At 42.4% G+C, this 21,632-nt stretch overlaps 1 protein-coding gene across 2 annotated transcripts; it reads right to left on the reverse strand.

Moving 5' to 3' along the window:
* Positions 1–1,709: 1,709 nt before the first annotated feature.
* On the reverse strand, positions 1,710–21,600 carry LOC110499122 (eomesodermin). Of its 2 annotated transcripts, none has more exons than XM_036955946.1 (6): positions 20,436–21,600; positions 9,712–9,866; positions 8,908–9,029; positions 3,448–3,606; positions 3,077–3,138; positions 1,710–2,777 (listed from the first exon to the last, which is right to left on the reverse strand). In XM_036955946.1, exons 1-6 carry the CDS (start codon positions 20,981–20,983, stop codon positions 1,949–1,951), a joined length of 1,875 nt encoding a protein of 624 aa, XP_036811841.1. In that variant the 5' UTR covers positions 20,984–21,600; the 3' UTR covers positions 1,710–1,948. The 2 variants fall into 2 exon arrangements, with proteins under 2 accessions (XP_036811841.1, XP_021431720.1); XM_021576045.2 differs by having other exon boundaries at positions 1,949–2,744; positions 20,436–20,983.
* Between the last annotated feature and the right edge of the window lie 32 nt (positions 21,601–21,632).

Genomic DNA, 21,632 nt, shown 5'->3' on the forward strand with positions numbered 1-21,632 from the left:
TGATAAATAATGAGGTCTTGCCTTGATTACATTCCTGTCTCTTTTCTGATGGCCTTGCAATTGGAGCACACAAACCCAGCAATACGTGGTTTAAGACCACCACTATCCCAGGGTCCTCTGAGTGAGTGGCTGACTGTCACCCAATAGTTGTCTGTGGTCATTAGCACCTTGTGAAGGCCAGGGCTCTGATCAGCTCAGACTGGAGGCTCTCTCTCTCTCTATAGATCTCTTGTCACCTTGCCAGGAAGCTGCGCCTTTGTCACGACATGATGAACCTAACGTCTGGGGGTGGACATGGTCTGTCAGGTCACCCTAACCAAGCCTGGGAGTGACAATACATAGGCTACATGTACCCTGTCTGTTTGGCTCTCTCTTAGCCCTAGGATACATATTTGCCTGGTATCAGGGTGGGTGGAAATGGAGAAGCAACAGAGGTCATCAAATCCAATAAATAAATACAAATACTACCCTATATTACTATTACCCTGTGTAGGCCATATAATGGGCTTTTGGCATTATGATTGTGTCTGTGTGTTTGTGTGTGTCATTATCAGCTCTCTGTTAGTAGGATTTCCAGTGTGTGTTGTCCGAGTGGCCCCCGTTTTAATGCAGTTATTGATTGTGGTCTTTATTTGTGTGTTGACGGGGGCACTCTCAGATTGATTTAAATCACACAGAGGGCGACCTCTGTTACAGTGAAACCGTCAAAAACTTTTACCCTGTAAAACTGAACGCAGCTCCCTGAAATGGTCTGGGATGGAAGCCTGAGAGTAAATTCATCCAATGATTTAGGTTCCCTTTGTGCGCTTACAAATTCAAATGAAGTTGCCTCCAGAGTGTCTGTGAGATATGTTGAATTCCATTGTGTTGTGAGTCTTTCAGAGTGGCGACTCCTATTGGCTGCTAAGGCCAATAGTTCTAAATGACAGACCTGCTGTAGGCTTCAGAAGACCAGAGGAAGACTGTCCCGTCGGGCTTGAGGCTGATTAGCGTTGCCACTTCAGGGCTAAGGTCCCCCTCACCTCTGACACCTGACCTCTGGCCTCTCGCCTGTGTGCTCGACCCTCAGCTTGCAGTTTTTCACTGCTGTCACAAGGGGGAGTTGGAATCTCCTCAGACAGTAGAGGGAGGATAAGTCAGAAATTATTCAATTATGTTATTAACATGCAACCAGTCTTGTCTGCATCTTAGTACATTGGGGCATGTAATTGTGATCATATACTAAAAGAGTTGGGAGAATAGAGAAATGTCTGTGCGTGAGCATGTGTGTGTGAGAGAAAGTGTGTGGGCGATTGTGTAAGTGTGTGTGTGTGTGTGTGACGTGGGAAGACCGGACAGTCCCTGCAGGGTTCTGTCAGCAGGTGTGCAGACGTCTTATTTTCTAATCCCCAAACGTTAGAAAGACTTAAGTCACAGGTCTGCGTGTCGTTGTGTCTACGTGTCTCTAGGGCAGTGTCAGTGGACCCAGTCAAATCGCCTTGGCTCTTTGGCCCTCACACACTTTGACAGTCACCTTCAAAGTGTTAGTGTCTGACCTCAAAGGGTCCTTGTTCTGAAACACGTAGCCAACACACAAAGAGAGGGCCTTATGAGTAGAGTAGCCACACGTTTGGGCTATAGAGAGGTCTACTCTATTTCTAAAGTAAGTATATATATATATATATATATATATATATATATATATATATATATATATATATATATATATATATATATGTGTGTGTGTGTGTGTGTGTGTGTGTGTGTGTGAAAATAGCTGAGGTACAAGATATCTGACTTGTCTTCACCCTTTTGTTGTTGGACTTCCGTAGCCAATTGAGCTCCAGTCCAGCGCCATTACATGACTTCATTGGACAGGCAGAGACACACGGCCATGTGGGAGATACTAAAGCACAAAGAGGATCGGGTAGGACACTAGGAGAGGGTATTTACGTGGTGGGTGGGGGGCTCAGTGGGTGTAAAAGCCGTAGTAGCCGGCGTCACTACTGCTGTCCTTTTCACAGACCTCCGCACTGCGGGTGGGTGGCGAGTTCTCCGTGCTAGAGGCGTAGGGCGACACTCGCGGTTTCTTGCTCTCTACCCCACTCTCGAACAGGCCGGAGTCGGCCGAGTCCACTGATTTGACCGAGGGGGGTTCCAGCCAGGGGTCCTCTCCCCCCACCTCCTTGGGCTTGTCCTGTAGTGGGGGTGGGGGGCGGAGCGGCTCTAGCAGGGATGGGGGGTGGAGCCTGGCGGGACCTGAAGAGGAGGAGTTGGAAGAGGACACAGGCCTGAACCAGCCTAGACTGGGGCCGGCTTTACTGGGGTGGGGGTGGTTAAGGTACTGAGGGGAGGGTCGGCTGGTGGTCCAGGCTGCTGAGGAGGCTCCCGAGACGGATACGCTGGCAGAGGCGAAGGGGCTGTCCCCGTAGTAGCCCAGCGCGTGGTGGGCCGACGTCTGCAGGGGAAAGGGCTTGTAGAAGCTGTTACTAGCAAAGTCACTCTCGTAGGTGTTGAAGTCCAGCCGGTTGGAGGTGACACTCTGCTGGGGGGAAAGGTACCAGCGGCTGTGGGGGCTGGCTGAGGGGTCTTTGGACTGCTGGCCCATGGCAGCCATGTGCTCCCGGCTGTAGAATCGGCTCTGGGGCAGCGGGTTCATGTACTGGTCCGTCAGGTACCCCTGTGTGTAGCAGGTCCCCGGCAAAAACTGCTGGCCCTCGGTGGGGGACGGGGTGAGGCGGTCCGTGTCAGGCGGTGCATACAGCCTAGGCAGGGGAGGTGTTACTTCCTGACAAAACCTAAGCCAAAAATATCTCTCAATCAACTAAAAGGCTTCTAACGCCTACTCATATCAACACATCTTTGTGAGATAGAAATACATAGGCCTACTAGCGTTAGCAATTTTACATGATATATTAGATGGAGATATCTAGTGTTGATACGGTTGGACTGAGTAGGTGTGTGAACACTGTGCCTCAGCGCCTGCTTGTATAGACATAGAGCGGCTTTAAACATTCTCATTCAAGACTAGAGGCCCCTCTGGAGAGCAGGGTTTTGTTTTCTCTTTATTAATTCAGTTATTTTCTGGCATACTCACGTGTCATAACTGTCCCGGAAACCTTTAGCAAAGGGGTTATGGTCTATTTTCAGCTGAGTGATCTGTGTAAGAAATAGCAGGAGACAGGATGGGAGAGGGGGCAAGGATAGGACAGACAGATCGTTGGAGAGAGAGTGTGAGAGCGTAGATGCATTAGAAACAGAGAGAGAGAGGGAGAGAGAGAGATCACTGACTGCATGAAATAATTAATGAGGGTTACACACAGTTTATTTTCTTATCATGGGAAAGTCTTCTGCTTTGGCACCTTTGTGCGAGTATACTTCTATTCCTAATTAAGTTATAATTGTCTATGATACGCTATGGAAAAGGGCACGCCCAATGAGCTGTTGAGGTCAGGCGAGGTGACTCACGTCTGCATTTTGATAGGCTGTGACAGCGATGAATTGGTTCTCCGGAAAGATGAAAGTCTGGGCCTTGGTGGTGAGGAAGGGGTCCTCAGAACCATCGTCCTTCACCTCAATGATGTGCAGCCGCGGCTGGTACTTATGGAGTGACTGCAGCACGATCATCTAGGAGGGAACAGCACTGTAGAGTTAGTTATAGAAGAGCATTATGACCATCATAGCCTTAGGAAGTAGTGGGGGGTGCTGCGATATTTTTCGCTGTGGGAGGGGAGGGGGGATGCTGAGAATTTGGGGTCAAAGGGGGAGGGGGGCGGCGCTGAAACAAATGTGTTGTCCGCGCTACAGATGGCTATATCGGTCTGCTAATACAGGACTAGTAAAGGCCCAGTGCACTACATTTGTGAGAACACACACACACACACACACACACAAACAGCGTATTCAGACTCCTTCACTTTTTCCACGTTTTCCACAATACGTTACAGCCTTATTCTAAAATTGATTAAATAATTATTTTCCCTCATTGATCTACACACAATACCCCATAATGACAAAGGAAAAGCAGGTTTTTATAAATGTTTGCTAATTTCTAAAAATTATAAACAGAAATACCTTATTTCCATAAGTATTCAGACCCTTTGCTATGAGACTCGAAATTGAGCTCAGGTGCATCCTGTTTCTATCGATCATCCTTGAGATGTTTCTACAACTTGATTGAGTCCACCTGTGGTAAATTCAATTGATTGGACATAATTTGGAAAGGGACACACCTGCCTATATACAGTGCCTTGCGAAAGTATTCGGCCCCCTTGAACTTTGCGACCTTTTGCCACATTTCAGGCTTCAAACATAAAGATATAAAACTGTATTTTTTTGTGAAGAATCAACAACAAGTGGGACACAATCATGAAGTGGAACGACATTTATTGGATATTTCAAACTTTTTTAACAAATCAAAAACTGAAAAATTGGCCGTGCAAAATTATTCAGCCCCCTTAAGTTAATACTTTGTAGCGCCACCTTTTGCTGCGATTACAGCTGTAAGTCGCTTGGGGTATGTCTCTATCAGTGTTGCACATCGAGAGACTGAAATTTTTTCCCATTACTCCTTGCAAAACAGCTCGAGCTCAGTGAGGTTGGATGGAGAGCATTTGTGAACAGCAGTTTTCAGTTCTTTCCACAGATTCTCGATTGGATTCAGGTCTGGACTTTGACTTGGCCATTCTAACACCTGAATATGTTTATTTTTGAACCATTCCATTGTAGATTTTGCTTTATGTTTTGGATCATTGTCTTGTTGGAAGACAAATCTCCGTCCCAGTCTCAGGTCTTTTGCAGACTCCATCAGGTTTTCTTCCAGAATGGTCCTGTATTTGGCTCCATCCATCTTCCCATCAATTTTAACAATCTTCCCTGTCCCTGCTGAAGATAAGCAGGCCCAAACCATGATTCTGCCACCACCATGTTTGACAGTGGGGATGGTGTGTTCAGGGTGATGAGCTGTGTTGCTTTTACGCCAAACATAACGTTTTGCATTGTTGCCAAAAAGTTCAATTTTGGTTTCATCTGACCAGAGCACCTTCTTCCACATGTTTGGTGTGTCTCCCAGGTGGCTTGTGGCAAACTTTAAACAACACTTTTTATGGATATCTTTAAGAAATGGCTTTCTTCTTGCCACTCTTCCATAAAGGCCAGATTTGTGCAATATACGACTGATTGTTGTCCTATGGACAGAGTCTCCCACTCAGCTGTAGATCTCTGCAGTTCATCCGGAGTGATCATTGGCCTCTTGGCTGCATCTCTGATCAGTCTTCTCCTTGTATGAGCTGAAAGTTTAGAGGGACGGCCAGGTCTTGGTAGATTTGCAGTGGTCTGATACTACTTCCATTTCAATATTATCGCTTGCACAGTGCTCCTTGGGATGTTTAAAGCTTGGGAAATCTTTTTGTATCCAAATCCGGCTTTAAACTTCTTCACAACAGTATCTCGGACCTGCCTGGTGTGTTCCTTGTTCTTCACGATGCTCTCTGCGCTTTTAACGGACCTCTGAGACTATCACAGTGCAGGTGCATTGATACGGAGACTTGATTACACACAGGTGGATTGTATTTATCATCATTAGTCATTTAGGTCAACATTGGATCATTCAGAGATCCTCACTGAACTTCTGGAGAGAGTTTGCTGCACTGAAAGTAAAGGGGCTGAATAATTTTGCACGCCCAATTTTTCAGTTTTTGATTTGTTAAAAAAGTTTGAAATATCCAATAAATGTCGTTCCACTTCATGATTGTGTCCCACTTGTTGTTGATTCTTCACAAAAAAATACAGTTTTATATCTTTATGTTTGAAGCCTGAAATGTGGCAAAAGGTCGCAAAGTTCAAGGGGGCCGAATACTTTCGCAAGGCACTGTAAGTTCCCACAGTTGCATGTTAGAGCAAAAACCAAGCCATGAGGTAGAAAGAATTGTCCGTAGAGCTCCGAGACAGGATTGTATTGAGGCACAGATCTGGGGAAGGGTACCAAAAGATTTCTGCAGCATGGAAGGTCCTCAAGAACTCAGTGGCCTCCATCATTCTTAAATGGACGAAGTTTGGAACCACTAATACTCTTCCTAGAACTGGCCGCCTGGCCATATTGAACAATCGGGGGAGGCGGACCTTGGTCAGGGAGGTGACCATGAACCCGACGGTCACTCTGACAGAGTTCCAGAATTCCTCTGTGGCGATGGGAGAAGGACAACCACAAGGACAACCATCTCTGCAGCACTCCATCAATCAGGCCTTTTTGGTAGAGTGACCAGATGGAAACCACTCCTCGCTAAAAAGACACATGACAGCCCACTTAGAATTTGCCAAAAGGCACCTAAATGACTCTGACTATGAGAAACAAGATTCTCTGGTCTGATGAAACCAATATTGAATTATTTGTCCTGAATGCCAAGTGTCACATCTAGAGGAAACCTGGCACCATCCCTACAGTGAAGCATGGTGGTGGCAGCATCATGCTGTGGGGATGTTTCAAGGGCAGGGACTGGGAGGCTAATCAGGATCGAAGCAAAGATGAACGGCACAAAGTACAGAGAGATCCTTGTTGAAAACCTGCTCCAGAGCGCTCAGGACCTCCGACTGTGGCGAAGGGTCACCTTCCAACAGGACAACAACCCTAAGCACACAACCAAGACAACGCAGGAGTGGCTTCGGGACAAGTCTCTGAATTTCCTTGAGTGGCCCAGCTGGAGCCTGGACTTCAACAGATTTGAACATCTCTGGAGAGACCTGAAAATATCTGTGCAGCAACGCTCCCCATCAAACCTGACAGAGCTTGAGAGGATCTGCACAGAAGAAAGGGAGAAACTCCCAAAATACAGGTGTGCCAAGCTTATAGCGTCATACCCAAGAAGACTTGAGGCTATAATTGCTGCCAAAGGTGCTTCAACAAATGTACTGAGTAAAGAGTCTGAATACTTATGTAAATGTGGGGGCTGGTGCCAGGTTTACTTCAGATGTGACGCTTGGCATTCAGGCCAAAGAGTTCCATCTTGGTTTCATCAGACCAGAGAATCTTGTTTCTCATGGTCTGAGAGTCTTTAGGTGCCTTTTGGCAAACTCCAAGTGGGCTGGCATGTACCTTTTACTGAGGAGTGCCTGATTAGTGGAGTGCTGCAGAGATGATTGTCCTTCTGGAAGGTTCTCCCATCTTCACAGAGGAACTCTGGAGCTCTTTCAGAATGACCATCGGGTTCCTGGTCACCTCCCTTGAACAAGGCCCTTTTCCCCTGATGGCACAGTTTGGCTGGGTGGCCAGCACTAGGAAGAGTCTTGGTGGTTCCAAATTTCTTCCATTTAAGTATGATGGATCTCTACGGTCAATTCCTTCGACCTCATGGCTTGGTTTTTGCTCTGACATGCACTGCAATCAAGTTGTAGAAACATTTCAAGGATGATCAATGGAAACAGGATGCACCTGAGCTCAATTTCGAGTTTCACAGAATTGGTTCTGAATACTTATGTAAATACGGTATATGTTTTTATTTTTAATACATTTGCTAAAATTTTTAAAAAAACTGTTTTTGCTTCGTCATTTTGTGGTATTGTGTGTAGATTGCTGACAATAATTGTTTTCTAAATCCATTTTACAACAAGGCTGTAACGTAACAAAATGTGGAAAAAGTTAAGTGGTCTGAATACTTTCCGAAAGCACTGTGTGTGTATATATATATATATATATATATATATATATTTTTTTTTTTTTAAACCTGCATTTAGTTAAAAGAAATTCATGTTAGCAGGCAATATTAACTAGGAAAATTGTGTCACTTCTCTTGCGTTCAGTGCAAGCAGAGTCAGGGTATATGCTTCAGTTTGGGCCGCCTGGCTCATTGCAAACCGTGTGAAGACCATTTCTTCTTAACAAAGACTTGCCTGAATTTTAGCCAGCAAAATTTAGACTTATGGATGCCACCCGTTCAATTAAATACGGAACGGTTCCGTATTTCACTGAAAGAATAAACGTTTTGTTTGCGAAATGATAGTTTCCAGATTTGACCATATTAATGACCTAAGGCTCGTATTTCTGTGTGTTTATTATATTGTAATTATGTCTATGATTTGATATTTGATAGAGCAGTCTGACAAAGGTGGTAGGCAGCAGCAGGCTCGTAAGCATTCAATCAAACAGCACTTTCCTGCGTTTGCCAGCAGCTCTTCGCAATGCTTGAAGCACAGCACTCTTTATGACTTCAAGCCTATCAACTCCCGAGAATAGGCTGGCAATACTATAGTGCCTATAAGAACATCCAATAGTCAAAGGTATATTAAATACAAATGGTATAGAGAGAAATAGTCCTATAATTCCTATAATAACTACAACCTAAAACTTCTTAACTGGGAATATTGAAGACTCATGTTAAAAGGAACAACCGGCTTTCATATGTTCTCATTTTCTAAGCAAGGAACTTAAACATTAGCTTTTTTACATGGCACATATTGCACTTTTACTTTCTTCTCAAACACTGTATTTTTGCATTATTTAAACCAAATTGAACATTTTTCATTATATATTTGAGTAAAATTGACTAAATTTGACTAAATTGATTTTTATTTATGTATTTATTATATTAAGTTAAAATAAAAGTGTTCATTCAGTATTGTTGTAATTGTCATTATTACAAATATATATATAAATAAAAATCGTCCGATTAATCGGTATCAGCTTTTTTTGGTATATCGGTATCGGCATTGAAAAATCATAATCGGTCGACCTCACATTATATAGATATATTTTTCATTATTTCTAGTTTTTTTCTGGGGGGAAATACGATCAAAAGCACCATCAAAAGAAAATCTAATTTGGATAAATATTCAAACTACTGAACAAACACACAAATAGCAAAAAAGCAACAACATAAAACATTAGGATTTTATGACGTATTTAAATGACTTTCTGAGCATACTGTATTCTGTTACCTGTGCAACGTTGTTGGAGCTGCCCTTGTTATTGGTGAGCTTGAGCTTGCCAAACGACACCTCCTGCCTCATCCAGTGAGCCCCTGTGTTGGGAGAGTCTGGGTGCATATACATCCTGTTCCCTATGGGACAGAGTTAATAACAACATTAATGAAGCCTTCTTGAGCCCTTTATAAGTCTACATAAGCCTACATAAATGCTTCACAAATCATTTACAAGCAAATGCCCTACTACACAATCACAGCTCCAGTTAACATCGGCACAACAACATTCTAACCCACCACCACATAATCGTTAGCTACCATGGCAATGTTACCACAACTACCACTACACTGTAATAAGTCCGGTGCCACACAGCCACCATACCTGCTATGACACAGGTTGACCTATTTCGATGACTGCAGTGCTGCGTGGTAGTTCAAATTGATGCTCTAACTCTCAAGGCTACTCTGGAGGAGTATTGGGGATTCACTGATTGTACCACTGTATGTCATTGATTGGAGCTGTATGGATGACAGAGAGTGTGGTGTGGAAATATTATAAACTGGGTGGATCGAGCTCTGAATAGTGATTGGCTGAAAGCCGTGGTTTATCAGACCGTATACCACGGGTGTGACAAAACCTTACTTTTAATTGTTCTAATTATGTTAGTAACCAGTTTATAATAGCTATAAGGCCCCTCAGGGGTTTGTGGTATACGGCCAACATACCACAGTGAATCTTAAGAACAGCCCTTAGCAGTGGTATATTGTTCATATACCACAACCCCTTTGGCCTTATTGCTTAATTATAGTACAATCATACCTGGCATGTTGCCCTCTGCTTTGCCACACTGGACCCACTTGCCTCCCTGGTACCTCCAGTGGTGCTGGTCAGCCAGGACCACGTCCACATACACATTGTAGTGGGCTGACGGGTCCAGAACGCTGATGTTGAAACTCAGGAAGGGGAACATCCTCCTAGAGTAGAAGAGAGATCATGGTCAGATGAGAGAAGAGGGAGATATATTTGGTTAAAATTACAACAAAAGAGTGGCGCAGTGGTTAAGGGCGCTGTACTGCAGCGCCAGCTGTGCTCAAACCGAGACTCGAACCGAGACTCTCGGTTCGCGCCCAGGCTCTGTCGTAACCGGCCGCGACCGGGAGGTCCGTGGGGCGACGCACAATTGGCCTAGCATCGTGAGGGTTTGGCAGGTAGGGATGTCCTTGTCTCATCGCGCACCAGCGACTCCTGTGGCGGGCCGGGCGCAGTGCGAGCTAACCAAGGTTGTCAGGTGCACGGTGTCAGGTGCACAGGTGCACTCAGACACATTGGTGCAGCTGGCTTCCGGGTTGGATGCGCGCTGTGTAAAGAAGCAGTGCGGCTTGGTTGGGTTGTGTATCGGAGGACGCATGACTTCGTCTCTCCCGAGCCCGTACGGGAGTTGTAGCGATGAGACAAGATAGTAGCTACTAAAACAATTGGATACCATGAAATTGGGGAGAAAAAGGGGTCAAATTAAAAATAAATAAAAAATACAACAAAAGAGATGTAGTACATTCTTATAGGGCAAGATTTAATTGAAAGGAAAATACCACTAAAAAATGCATTTCTTGGTATTTGTTTTATTGGTCCACATACAGTCAAAAAGACAGTTGACTAATGAAACAAATAGCAAAATATAGTTTGAGTGGAATTATTTCAGAGAGAAACACAAATATGATACTGTATTGCTCTTTCTAATAACCTTATCATGTATAACGTTTTACCCCCATTATTCCAATGTGGATATACACAGTACAAACAATTGGAATTAAAATACACAAACATTTCTTGACTTGACAGCTTTTACAACACTACCATCAGAATGACTAAATCTACTTCGAGCTACAAATTGTACTACAATCTGAACCAACCCCAAGGCATCTTTGTCAGAAACAACATCGAGCAAGATAGAGAGGGGATTTCTTTTTAAAAGCTCTGTGTGTGTTTCTTCTGTGTGAGGTCAGATGGCTGAGGGGCAGAGCGGGGTGATAGGAGAGGGGGGGCAGGGTGTTGTAGTGGAGGTGAATATTTAATATGGCTGTTAATAAAAGATGGGCCAGAAAGCAGCGTCTGATTGCTGGAGCTTTACTTGGTGAACTGATTTGATCACCGGGGCAGTCACTGAGGAGGTAACGGGGAGGTCAGCCTGTCCCAAGGCAATACAGTGGGGAAATGGAGGGTAAAGTTTGTCCATAAACAGGAAAAACACACTCATACATACATAATGTACTGTAAAACACACACACACAAGGCTACCGGAACAGCATGGCACAACACAACCACAGGATTACTTTCTGTCGGCGTGGATTAACGGTCTCTAAGCCTGTGTACATTTTATAACCCCTTGCCCTTTGACGCCCTGGCATATACACTATACATATCAGTTTACACTAGGCTGTATATGCCTTCATTATGATACTGCAGGTTACGGCTGTTTGAGATAAGCACAGGGTAATTGATGTTGCTCAAGATTCGCGGCATGCTTTTGGCCCGCTGTTTTGATACTTCATAGTACCTGAGGCTATAGCTGTATAGCACTTCCAACGCAACACATAGACCGAGATAGTGTGCCTCTAGTGAAGGTAGATACTTGATCAGATAAGGCTGTGCCCACTCCTTAGTGGTTCAAAAAGCTGTGCTAAAAACACACTTCCTTTCCAGATACTCTCATCACCACCACCAACTAGCCAACTCAGGAAATTACTATTATGGTGAGAACCTGAATGCAATTTCTGCTACGATATTCATCATTAATACTGAAGGTGCTTACGTTTTAGAGGGTTATTTGTTGGTTGACTACTATGGTGAGAATATGAAGGCAATTTCTGCTATAATATTCCGAATTAATACTGAAGGCACTTACTTTTTATAGGGTTATATGTAGGTTGCTTTAAATGAAACCATGGTAACGTATGTAATTCTACAATACTATAGCAGAGATTGAGAGAGAGCTACTCTCTGCCTCTTACACTGACAGCCCTGTCTACCTCGGTATGACAGAAGGGGCATTACCTTTTCCACTTGGTGTGAGCCTATAAAGTCAGCTCATTTAAATTCAGTCTGCTCGACCCTCAAGCTCTTTCAGCATTTAGCAGTGTAAAACAAGTGAGGTGTATAAAGAGACATTTCTTTTGGGGGCAAATGTTTGTTTGTGTGTGTGTGTGTGTGTGTGTGTGGGGGGGCATCCACTCTGGAGGGTAACTCCTACTCCAATTGGGTGTGTGTGCATGGCATATGTGTGTATCTCACAGATTTCAATACCACAGTCAATTAGTCAAGGCAAACTGTACTCTGCTGAGACAGCGTTAACCTCTCCTCTTCAATGACAGACATTAGGGAACCCAAAGGATCTGTGCCAGAATACTATATAATAAATTAAAATGTATTCAGAAAACAGACCACCTTAGGTTGTGACATTGTTATAAAATCTGTTTGGTTTGTGTTTGTTCTGCATGCTTTTATGTGACAAGATGGAAGAGGCTGTCATATCTGTACGAGGAAATGTGCCATTGACAAAACCCACACGAGACCTTACACACATCATACCCTATGGTAAGACAAAAGACAATTGGGTGATGATATTTTTTCCTTTTACAGTAAATCTCCACACTGTTGGATATGAATATGTCTACCTGAATCATGGGCAGTCCAGTGCAACAATCAATCTCAAATCTCTGTGAAACCCAAATATTGTGGCAGCTCCTTAGCTGCTAGGACATAACAGGTGATAGGTTTCTCCTTCCATGGCTGTGTTTAATATAAGTGAAAACAGACACTGGCACTGTTTGAGTCATGAGTGGAACCCCATTACCCTAAAACAGAAAACAAGAACACTGATAGCTGACATTTTCCTTCACTGATATTGTCAGACTTATTTAAACTGAGGCCTTTTATAGGAAATCAGAAGCCACAGAGATGTGGGGGAGGTTCAGGGGTTTTCATGATTGATTATGCAGGATGAGATCTGGAAACTTCTCTGGCTGAGTCTGAAAGGCAGAGAGCCTGACTGAGAGTGGGCAGCCACAGACTGGTCTAGCCATGCCACGAGTCCATGTCTATTGACTCCTACACTACTGTCTTTAGCCGAAACCTGTCTGGAAGGACAGGGACTGTGGTGCCACAGGTAGTACCTGTTCTAACTAAATCAGCATATTTAAGTCAAATACTTGCCAGACAGCCAATCATTCAACATGTGGGTGTAGTTGGGAAAAACAAAGCTCAATGACAAACAAACATCGGCTGGGTTAGAGAGAAAGAGAAAGGGGGTAGCCCTGGGGAAATGAAGCAGAAGCCGGTGAGTGACTGCATATTCACATGGGAGAAGACTTTTCTGCTTGAGTGCACCCACTGATTCAACAGGACAGGATTTCAGGTCCAGTTTATGTCACCACACATGTACACTTGATCATCGGTGATGAAAACATGCCAGTCTACAGCTGCTGCTGGACACAAGGAGAGTATCACAGTATTTATAGGCACCTATTCTCTATCCAATGGATCGAGGTACAGTACAGAGAACCTTTGTGTAGACAGAAAACCGAACAGCAGCTCAGGAATATAGTCAGATGATGTTATTTGATACACTATGAAGATATGATTGATAATGTACTGTTTGCATTGGACTTTAGATTTTGGCTGGACAGTAATTAAAATACACAGAATATATTCAAACAACATATTTTTGCTGAAAGCATGAATTTTAGGAATGCACGATATATCTGTGAACATATCGGAATCGATGTCTAGTTTAACGCCCAATGTGCAAAACCGATGTCAAAGCTGACGTGCATATATAACGAAGGAACATGACGTAAAGACACCACGTAAAATTTTGCACTATACTTGCAACACACAGCATTCCTAAACTAGCCCACAATGTCTGCTGTGTGGATCGAGCAGTCAACAAGTCAAGCAGTCATTTGAAAGAGTAAGAACATTTCAGTGAGACAACGCAAAGGCAAAATCCATTATAGCCAAGATAATGGAATTCATTGCCCTTGACAATCAACCATTCTCAGTCGTGGGTGATGTTGGCTTTCGCCGACTGGTCGAGCACCGGTTAACACTACCAAGTGCTCTATTTTTCAGATGTTGCCCTACCGGAGTTACACAGTAATAGCCTCACTGCTATCAGCTTCACGACATACATACTGTGGAACGCCATTTTGATCTTTGCGTGTCAAAAAAGATACAATAGCACTGTCAAAGCTGTACAAAAAAGTCAGGAAACAAGTAAACACCGGCCACGAACGATGTGTTTACAATACCGTGTTGGTAATTAAGCATAATTTGTTCAACCGCAACTTTCGGGGTAGATAGCTTTAGCTTGGCACCTAGCTAGCATCAATACAACCAGCCTGAAAACAATGACCAGTAGAAACTGCAGTCATTTTCATTATTCTTAGCAATGATTTAGGAATCCTTGTGAGTAAGTATTTGCTAAGTTGCCACTTGTTGTTCGCCTATTGAAATTGAACTTCAATTCATGAAACTAAATAGCTAGCCAGCTACTTAACCCTGTGGCCAAAAGCAAACATTATAAGCAGCCAGCTAGCTTATGTGTTGTGAAGCTAGCCACAATAAGGATTAGGCACAATAGTGGAATTTGCGGTTTGCCTTCAAAATAAAAATATGTAATTGACAGTGATGCAAATGAATATGAATAGTAAATTATGTCATACTTTATTTTGAAGGCTAACCTTAAAGTCCACTATTGTGGCTAATCCTTATTGTGGCTAGCTTTACAGATGGGTCCGACCACCATTAGTCAAATAAGAACGGTCTTAAAAATTAGGGTAATTTTAGATGATGACTAGCTATGAGCTAGCTAACTATAGCTATTGAAACAGATTATGTCATTTTGCTATATTTTTGGGGAAGAACATTGTTTGCATCCATGAGCTAGCTAGCTTTTTTAAAAATGGCCAGCACTGTAGGTGTGCGAGACAACTTTACCAGCATCATAGCATACATATCGATGACTCATTGTGACATATGAAATACGAGTGATAGTGTAATCAATGTGTAATAACTACGTAAAAAAATGTATGAAAGCGTTAAATTATTATGTGATGTGCAGTCACATTCAAGTCCTGATTGGTCAACAAGCTTACTTAACATGTCAAATAGTGTTATTCACACGCCAAATAGTGTTAAATAGTATATTTATAGACATGCAAAGACCCAAACGGCATTCCATAGAAGTCCTGGTTGAGAATGAAATGACTGAACAAATGGACAACGAAACAGCACAGCAAGTATGTGAAAGAAATAGGTTTTGATTATGTTTTACTGGTAATGGGGACATACGTAAATGCCAACAAAATAACTTTTTGGTCAGTGTGGTGTGTGTGCGTGTGTGTAACCTTTATTTAACTATGCAAGTCAGTTGACAGACTACCCCGGCCAAACCCGGACAACGCTGGGCCAATTGTGTGCTGCCCCATGGGACTCCCAATCACGGCCGGATGTGATACAGCCTGGATTCAAACCACGGACTGTAGTGACGCCTCTTGCACTGAGATGCAGTGCCTTAGACCGCTGCGTCCATGTGTTGCGTCCATGTGTGTGTGTGTGTAACTGTAGTAGAATGCTTAAAAGGCTGCTAGAATTGTAAATATCGGATATCGGTATCAGTTTTGTTTTGGCAAGGAAAATATTGGATATCGGTATCGGCCAAAAATGTCATATGGGTGCATCACTAATGAACTTCAAATCAAAGGTTTCAATGAGTGGGTGCCATCATACATGCAGGGCTCTATGGCAACGCAGACTTTTTTTTAATATTTTTTTTTACAAGTAGCATGTGTGCTCCTAAGTTTAAAAATTGAGTCACACACAAAGAAATTTGTGCTCCTAAACTATTTTACTACAGTGTGAGTAAAATGGTCACACTGTAGAGGCCTGACATGCTCCCCATTCTCGACATCTTTCAAGAGGCGATGAGAACCTAAACATCAGAGCATATAGGAAGTACTTGGGTTAGTTCCTTCTGAAAAGTTGGTATTAGAGGTTTCTGCAAGACACTGCATACTTTATGTATGCACACACTAACATCTGTACAGGATGTGACAAGTTGTTTAAAAAGCCTAAGACATCAAAACCTTGAAATAGTCCTACTTCTGCTTCACTGGAGAGAGAGAGAGGTGGAGCATATATGCATTACCCAGACACAGACTAGGTTGCACTTGATGTTGACAGACATTGATTGCTATATCTCTACAAACGCTTATGTGCATTTTTATTTAACCCCAGTTTTCAGAAACACCTCGACAGCTACAGTAAATAAACCTAAAAGCCTAAAACGTCCAACACTTTCTGCTACAGTGTCAACGGCCAACATAGTATTACTCCATGAACTTGAATAGTGAAAAAATATATTACAAACATTGGATTTATATAGTACTTTTATAGGACCAAAGACACTTAAAACAATCAACAAAAACTCTACTTTATCCTTTGAGGCGTGTTCATTACTTGTTTATTTATAAATGGGTTATAAACAGTCAAAACACAATGGTTTAATTACATTGTGATTGATTGATCCTAGTTACAATTTTGAACATATTAAGTGAGAAATATATACTTGATGTGTTTCTCACAACATTACAGAGATTCATTGAACCAGAGAGACAGAGATGTATTTTCTCTCTGAGCAGGTTACCATGATTCCCATGAGTCTCAGGTTAGGGCAGAACTCTTCCTCTGAAATGGGCTGCCTACACTGTAAGAACTTACTCAATCATATCTCCGTCCAAGAAAACATCTTGCTATTGATCAATAACAGTTAGAGATGTCATCAAATTATAGAGTATTCAAAATTTTAATACTACAACAATCCAAAAAGCACACAACATAATGCTCATGTCTTCTTTGACAAGAGACGTTTCTGAAACCTAACAATGGCTGAATGCAGTTGTTGCTAAAAATGCATGTCTTGGTTAAAACCTCTTGAGTGTAGGGGGCAGTATTTTGATGTTTGGATGAAAAACGTACCCAAATGAAACTGACTATTTCTCAGGCCCAGAATCTAGAATATGCATATAATTGTCAGATTAGGATAGAAAACACTCTACAGTTTCCCAAACTGTCAAAATATTGTCTGTGAATATAATAGAACTGATACTGCAGGCGAAAACCTGAGGAAAATCCAAAGAGGAAGTTCCTTCTATTTTGAAAGCTCCCTGGTCCATTGCATCCCTTCCCTCCATTTAAAGGGATATCAACCAGATTCATTTTCCTATGGCTTCCACATGGTGTGAACAGTTTTTAGACATAGTTTCAGGCTTTTATTCTGAAAAAATTAGCGAGAAAGATCACATCACATCAGTGGATGGCTGGGTGCCAGCAGCGTTTTGCATGTGTGAGCAGCTTGGAGGAGACATTTTCTCTCTCTCTCTCCTATTGAAGAAGCTACGGTTGAAATATTATCAATTATTTATTGTAAAAACAACCTGAGGATTTATTATAAAAAACGGTTGACATGTTTCTACGAACTTTACGGATACTATTTGGAATTTTCGTCTGCCCCGTCGTGACTGCTCGAGGCTGTGGATTTCTGAACATAACGTGCCAAACAAATGGTATTTTGGATATAAAAATAATCTTTATGGAACAAAAGGAACATTTATTGTGTAACTGGGAGTCTCGTGAGTGCAAACATCCGAAGATCATCAAAGGTAATAAGCGATTCATTTTATTGCTTTTCTGACTTTTGTGACCAATCTACTTTGCTGCTAGCTGTTTGTAATGTTTTGTCTGCTGAGAGAGATGCCATTACATAAACGCTTGGATAGCTTTCGGCGAAAAGCTTTTTTGAAATCTGATTCGCCAGGTGGATTAACAACAAGCTAAGCTGTGTTTTGCTATATTGTACTTGTGATTTCATGAAAATTAAATATTTTTAGTAATTTAATTTGAATTTGGTGCTCTGCAATTCAGCGGATGTTGACGAAAATGATCCAGCTAAAAGGATGGGTGCGCCAAGAAGTTTTAAATTCCAATCATGTTGAACCAGCACCTAACATAATCTCCTCAATCATGTTTCTATCAGCAATCTAAGTACATGGTGGACCACTATCACAATCAATAGCAACCTCTCACCAACAGATATGGTTCCATTGCCACTGCCATGAGTCAAAGAGTCAGTGGTGGTGGAGATGGCTGGTCCAAGCCCATGTTAAATTAATTGGTCTTGTCTTACAGGAACACTTGAAAAGAGCAGGAGAACCCTTGCCCCTGCTGCATGCCTAGGGATTGCTGCACATTTCAAAAGGCCAGACTTGTTCTTCTGAGGGAATGGGATCCTCACTCCCTATACTCTTAACTGTACCAGAGAAGAGGTGTGAGTGAAGAAAGAGGAAAAAAAGCTTGCCTTCCTTCCTGGACTTCAAAAGGTGCCTAGCACCACTGCTCTGTGTATGGCCATCTGAAACCTCGCTGGTGCCTGCTCTGCCCTTCACCCCCTACCCCTCTCTCTCCCTTTCTTTTGTGCACTTGCGTGCTCTCTCTCTCTACAGTATGTCTCTCTATGTGTCTCTCCATGTCTCTCTCTCTACAGTATGTCTCTCTATGTGTCTCTCCATGTCTCTCTCTCTACAGTATGTCTCTCTGAGTCTCTCTATATGAGTCTCTGAGTCTCTCTGTCTCTCTATGAGTCTCTCTCTGAGTCTCTCTGTCTCTTTATGAGTCTCTCTCTCTGTCTCTCTCTGGGTCTCTCTCTGTCTCTTTATGAGTCTCTCTCTGTGTCTTTCTCTCTGTGTGTCTATGTCTCTCTCCGAGTCTCTCTGTCTCTCTCTCTGTGTGTCTCTCTCTGTGTCTCTCTCTCACCCTTTCACTTGGCTCCATTGGAAGTGAGTAGCATTAGAGAACCCAATGGTTCCAATACTTTTCTTTCACTATCAGTGGAAAATGTTATCATGAGAGTAGCTATTTAGTGGTAAGTCTGTTTACACATACAGTATTTAAATTCAATGTGCATGTGATCATTAATATCATGATTATGTAGGCATGTATGTTGCCTGTGCCTCTGTGTTTGCGTGTGTGTGTGTGTGAAGGGGGGTGGCGGGGGGCACGGCAATATGTGTATTTTAAGATATGCATTAATTACTTTAATTATAAGAGCCGAGATAACCATGACCAGACTGTCATTTTCCACAGGGTTATCTGCCAGGAGAGGTTATATCAAAAACTGACAAACGCACACACAGACATACACAGAGCACCAATATACTGTAGGCCTACACAATCATGATAGTAATGATTAGAGTAGAGAGATGAATGCGATTGACAGAACCTGAACCAACTGTCACTGATTTAAACCATTACAGAGAAGTGGGAGTGTTCTTTTAATTTGGAATAAGGTTTTATTTTCATATTTACCATTGTAGCAGCACAAAATTGCATTTGAAACAAATAGGAAAATGGTTCAATTAGAGACGGCGGATTATGCCAGCGTGGTGATACACTCGGCATGCACTTCAGGGAGTCAGGCTGAAGTATCATAATGTTTTCCAGCAACAATATTTCCATGATATTGTGGCTAGTATTTATGCTCCTCATCATAGCACATTGGACTCAAACCAGCGCATGAGAACTTGGATTGCTTTGCCTAAAATGTTCATGTTGCACAAGTTAAATCAGTTAGAACATGTAATTAAAAAAAATATGCAAAGGAAAACTAGAAAAATATGTGAGAAGCTCACAATGTTGGAGTTTATTTAAAGTTAAGCTTAAATAGCATGCAGATTTCATGATGGGCAAAAAGCAACAACTAAAATAGCCAGCTAGTTTAACATGTACATTATTATGTTTTGTGCATCATATGAATTAATATCTAATAAACAAGCCGGAATATTTCTGAGCACTTTGTTAGTCTGAAGCGGGTCAATAGTCTCATGCCGTGTCTGGATTCATTCTTATAGGCCCAATTAATTTTCGTGTGACATACTCGGCTTTGGCAGTTTGGTACACACTGATATGGCTAACATTATGTAGCCTACACATACAATGTTTAGGAATGAGTTTGAGGAAAACATGAGCAATGCAGCAAGGAACAACTTTCCCTGAACTTCTCACCAATGATTAGCTCACATGTTCTCATACCTTGAGACCTGTCAAAAACTTTTTAGCGCGATTGACCTAGGCCTACAGTACCTATGGAAGGAACTAACACATTTTGCTGGTTGAATTCATGTTGTTTCCACCTCATTTCCACCGAAAACAATACGTGTGATGATGTTGTATCAACATGGACAACTGATTGGATTTGAAAAAAAATCATCAAAGGGATTTTTTTTTTTTTAACCAACGTTTAGCTTAAATCCATTGTCAAGGTGTCATGTTGAATTCACGTTAGTCGACAACTCAACCAAAAAAATACATTTGGAACTGACGTCTGTGCCCAGTTTATTGTCATTTGGTGTCTACATCAGATGCTATTGCTATAGGCTTATAATAAACAGGCAATAACGTTTCCCTCTGAGGGAATTTGCTTTTTTACTCACCGTCCCTGTTTCGTTATGATCATTTCCGTTTGGTATTTGTGGAACTTCGCCCACAGAGGATAGTTGTTGAGGAGAGCCTGCGTCTTCCCGCACACCTGTAGCCCAGGTAATGGGTAGAGCGGAGTGCGAGGGTACCCGTGTTGAAAGGGTGCGGAATAACTCTCTGGAGAGGCAGGGTAAACTTCTTTGCTAGTTGTCGAGAAACCGTCGCCTCCCGTCGGTAAATAAGTCTGTCCCATTCCGTTTCTAGTTGGCGACCTGACACTGCTGAAGTGGCAGCTATTGAGGGGAGTTGGTGAGTAAAACCTCCCGGGTTGTGCTCCGAAACCTGCCACAGTTTGGTCTGCGTGGTATGGCAGTACCAACCCGTCTTGTCCGTTTTGAATTGCGTCTTGGTAATATAACCTGGTGTCCTGAATTCCCATTTTGAACTCCGCTAAATCCTTGCTGCGTTGAAGGTGATTGTTGATTTCGGTGTCTTTTCCGAAAGTTTGCGTATCAGTCCCATTCAACATACTGAGATAAAGATTGGGACCTATGCCGCCCATGTGCAGCCCCAGTCTCAGTGTATGCGCAATGTCATAGGTTCACCGTGCCCCTTTTGTTTCAAGTCGAGTGGAATGAAAGCGCGTTTAACGATTTTGAGATAAAGGCACACAAATCAACATTTCGTCCACCTACCGTTTTTTGTTCACCCAATAACTAAATAATACGTTCTAAAGTTCATAGAACAATAGGTCTAGCGACTTCTGGAAAACGCACCATCAATTTCAATATATCAAGAAATAGGCATAATTTTTAGTAAAAGTCACGGGTTAATGATTTTATCGTTAACCTTCGGAAATAATTGCCTTGTCTTTTTTTCCAAGAGTCCCTACCAGTGTCTCAAACACATGCCCTGCTTCCTAACCTATGATATATACATTTTGCGATTGGTAATTGGCTGGAGGTGGGTCTGATGCCGAAGCTGGACGTGATAGGCTTGAATTTCGCAAAGACCCTCCCCATTTCTCAAGGACTTGCTCGTGCGGCTCATATATTCTAACTAAGCAGACAACAGGATAAACAATTGTCAAACTATTGAACTCTCTGAAACGGTTGTGAGTGCAACGTTTTCTCACTTTAGGCTACTTAAGGTCAATAACACATTTTAGGAAATATAAATAATACAGTCCATTGATTACTGGAATTGCATGT

Source organism: Oncorhynchus mykiss, chromosome 20, assembly GCF_013265735.2.
Source record: "Oncorhynchus mykiss isolate Arlee chromosome 20, USDA_OmykA_1.1, whole genome shotgun sequence".
Taxonomy (NCBI): Eukaryota; Metazoa; Chordata; class Actinopteri; order Salmoniformes; family Salmonidae; genus Oncorhynchus; species Oncorhynchus mykiss.

Excerpts from the sequence above, each read along its gene's own strand:
- LOC110499122 (XM_036955946.1), bottom strand. The coding sequence starts at position 20,983 with ATGGGCGGCATAGGTCCCAATCTTTATCTCAGTATGTTGAATGGGACT. Across the intron at positions 9,030-9,711 it reads AGCAGAGGGCAACATGCCAG|GGAACAGGATGTATATGCAC; the intron begins GTATGATTGTAC and ends TCTGTCCCATAG. Across the intron at positions 3,139-3,447 it reads CAGCCTATCAAAATGCAGAC|ATCACTCAGCTGAAAATAGA; the intron begins GTGAGTCACCTC and ends TTTCTTACACAG.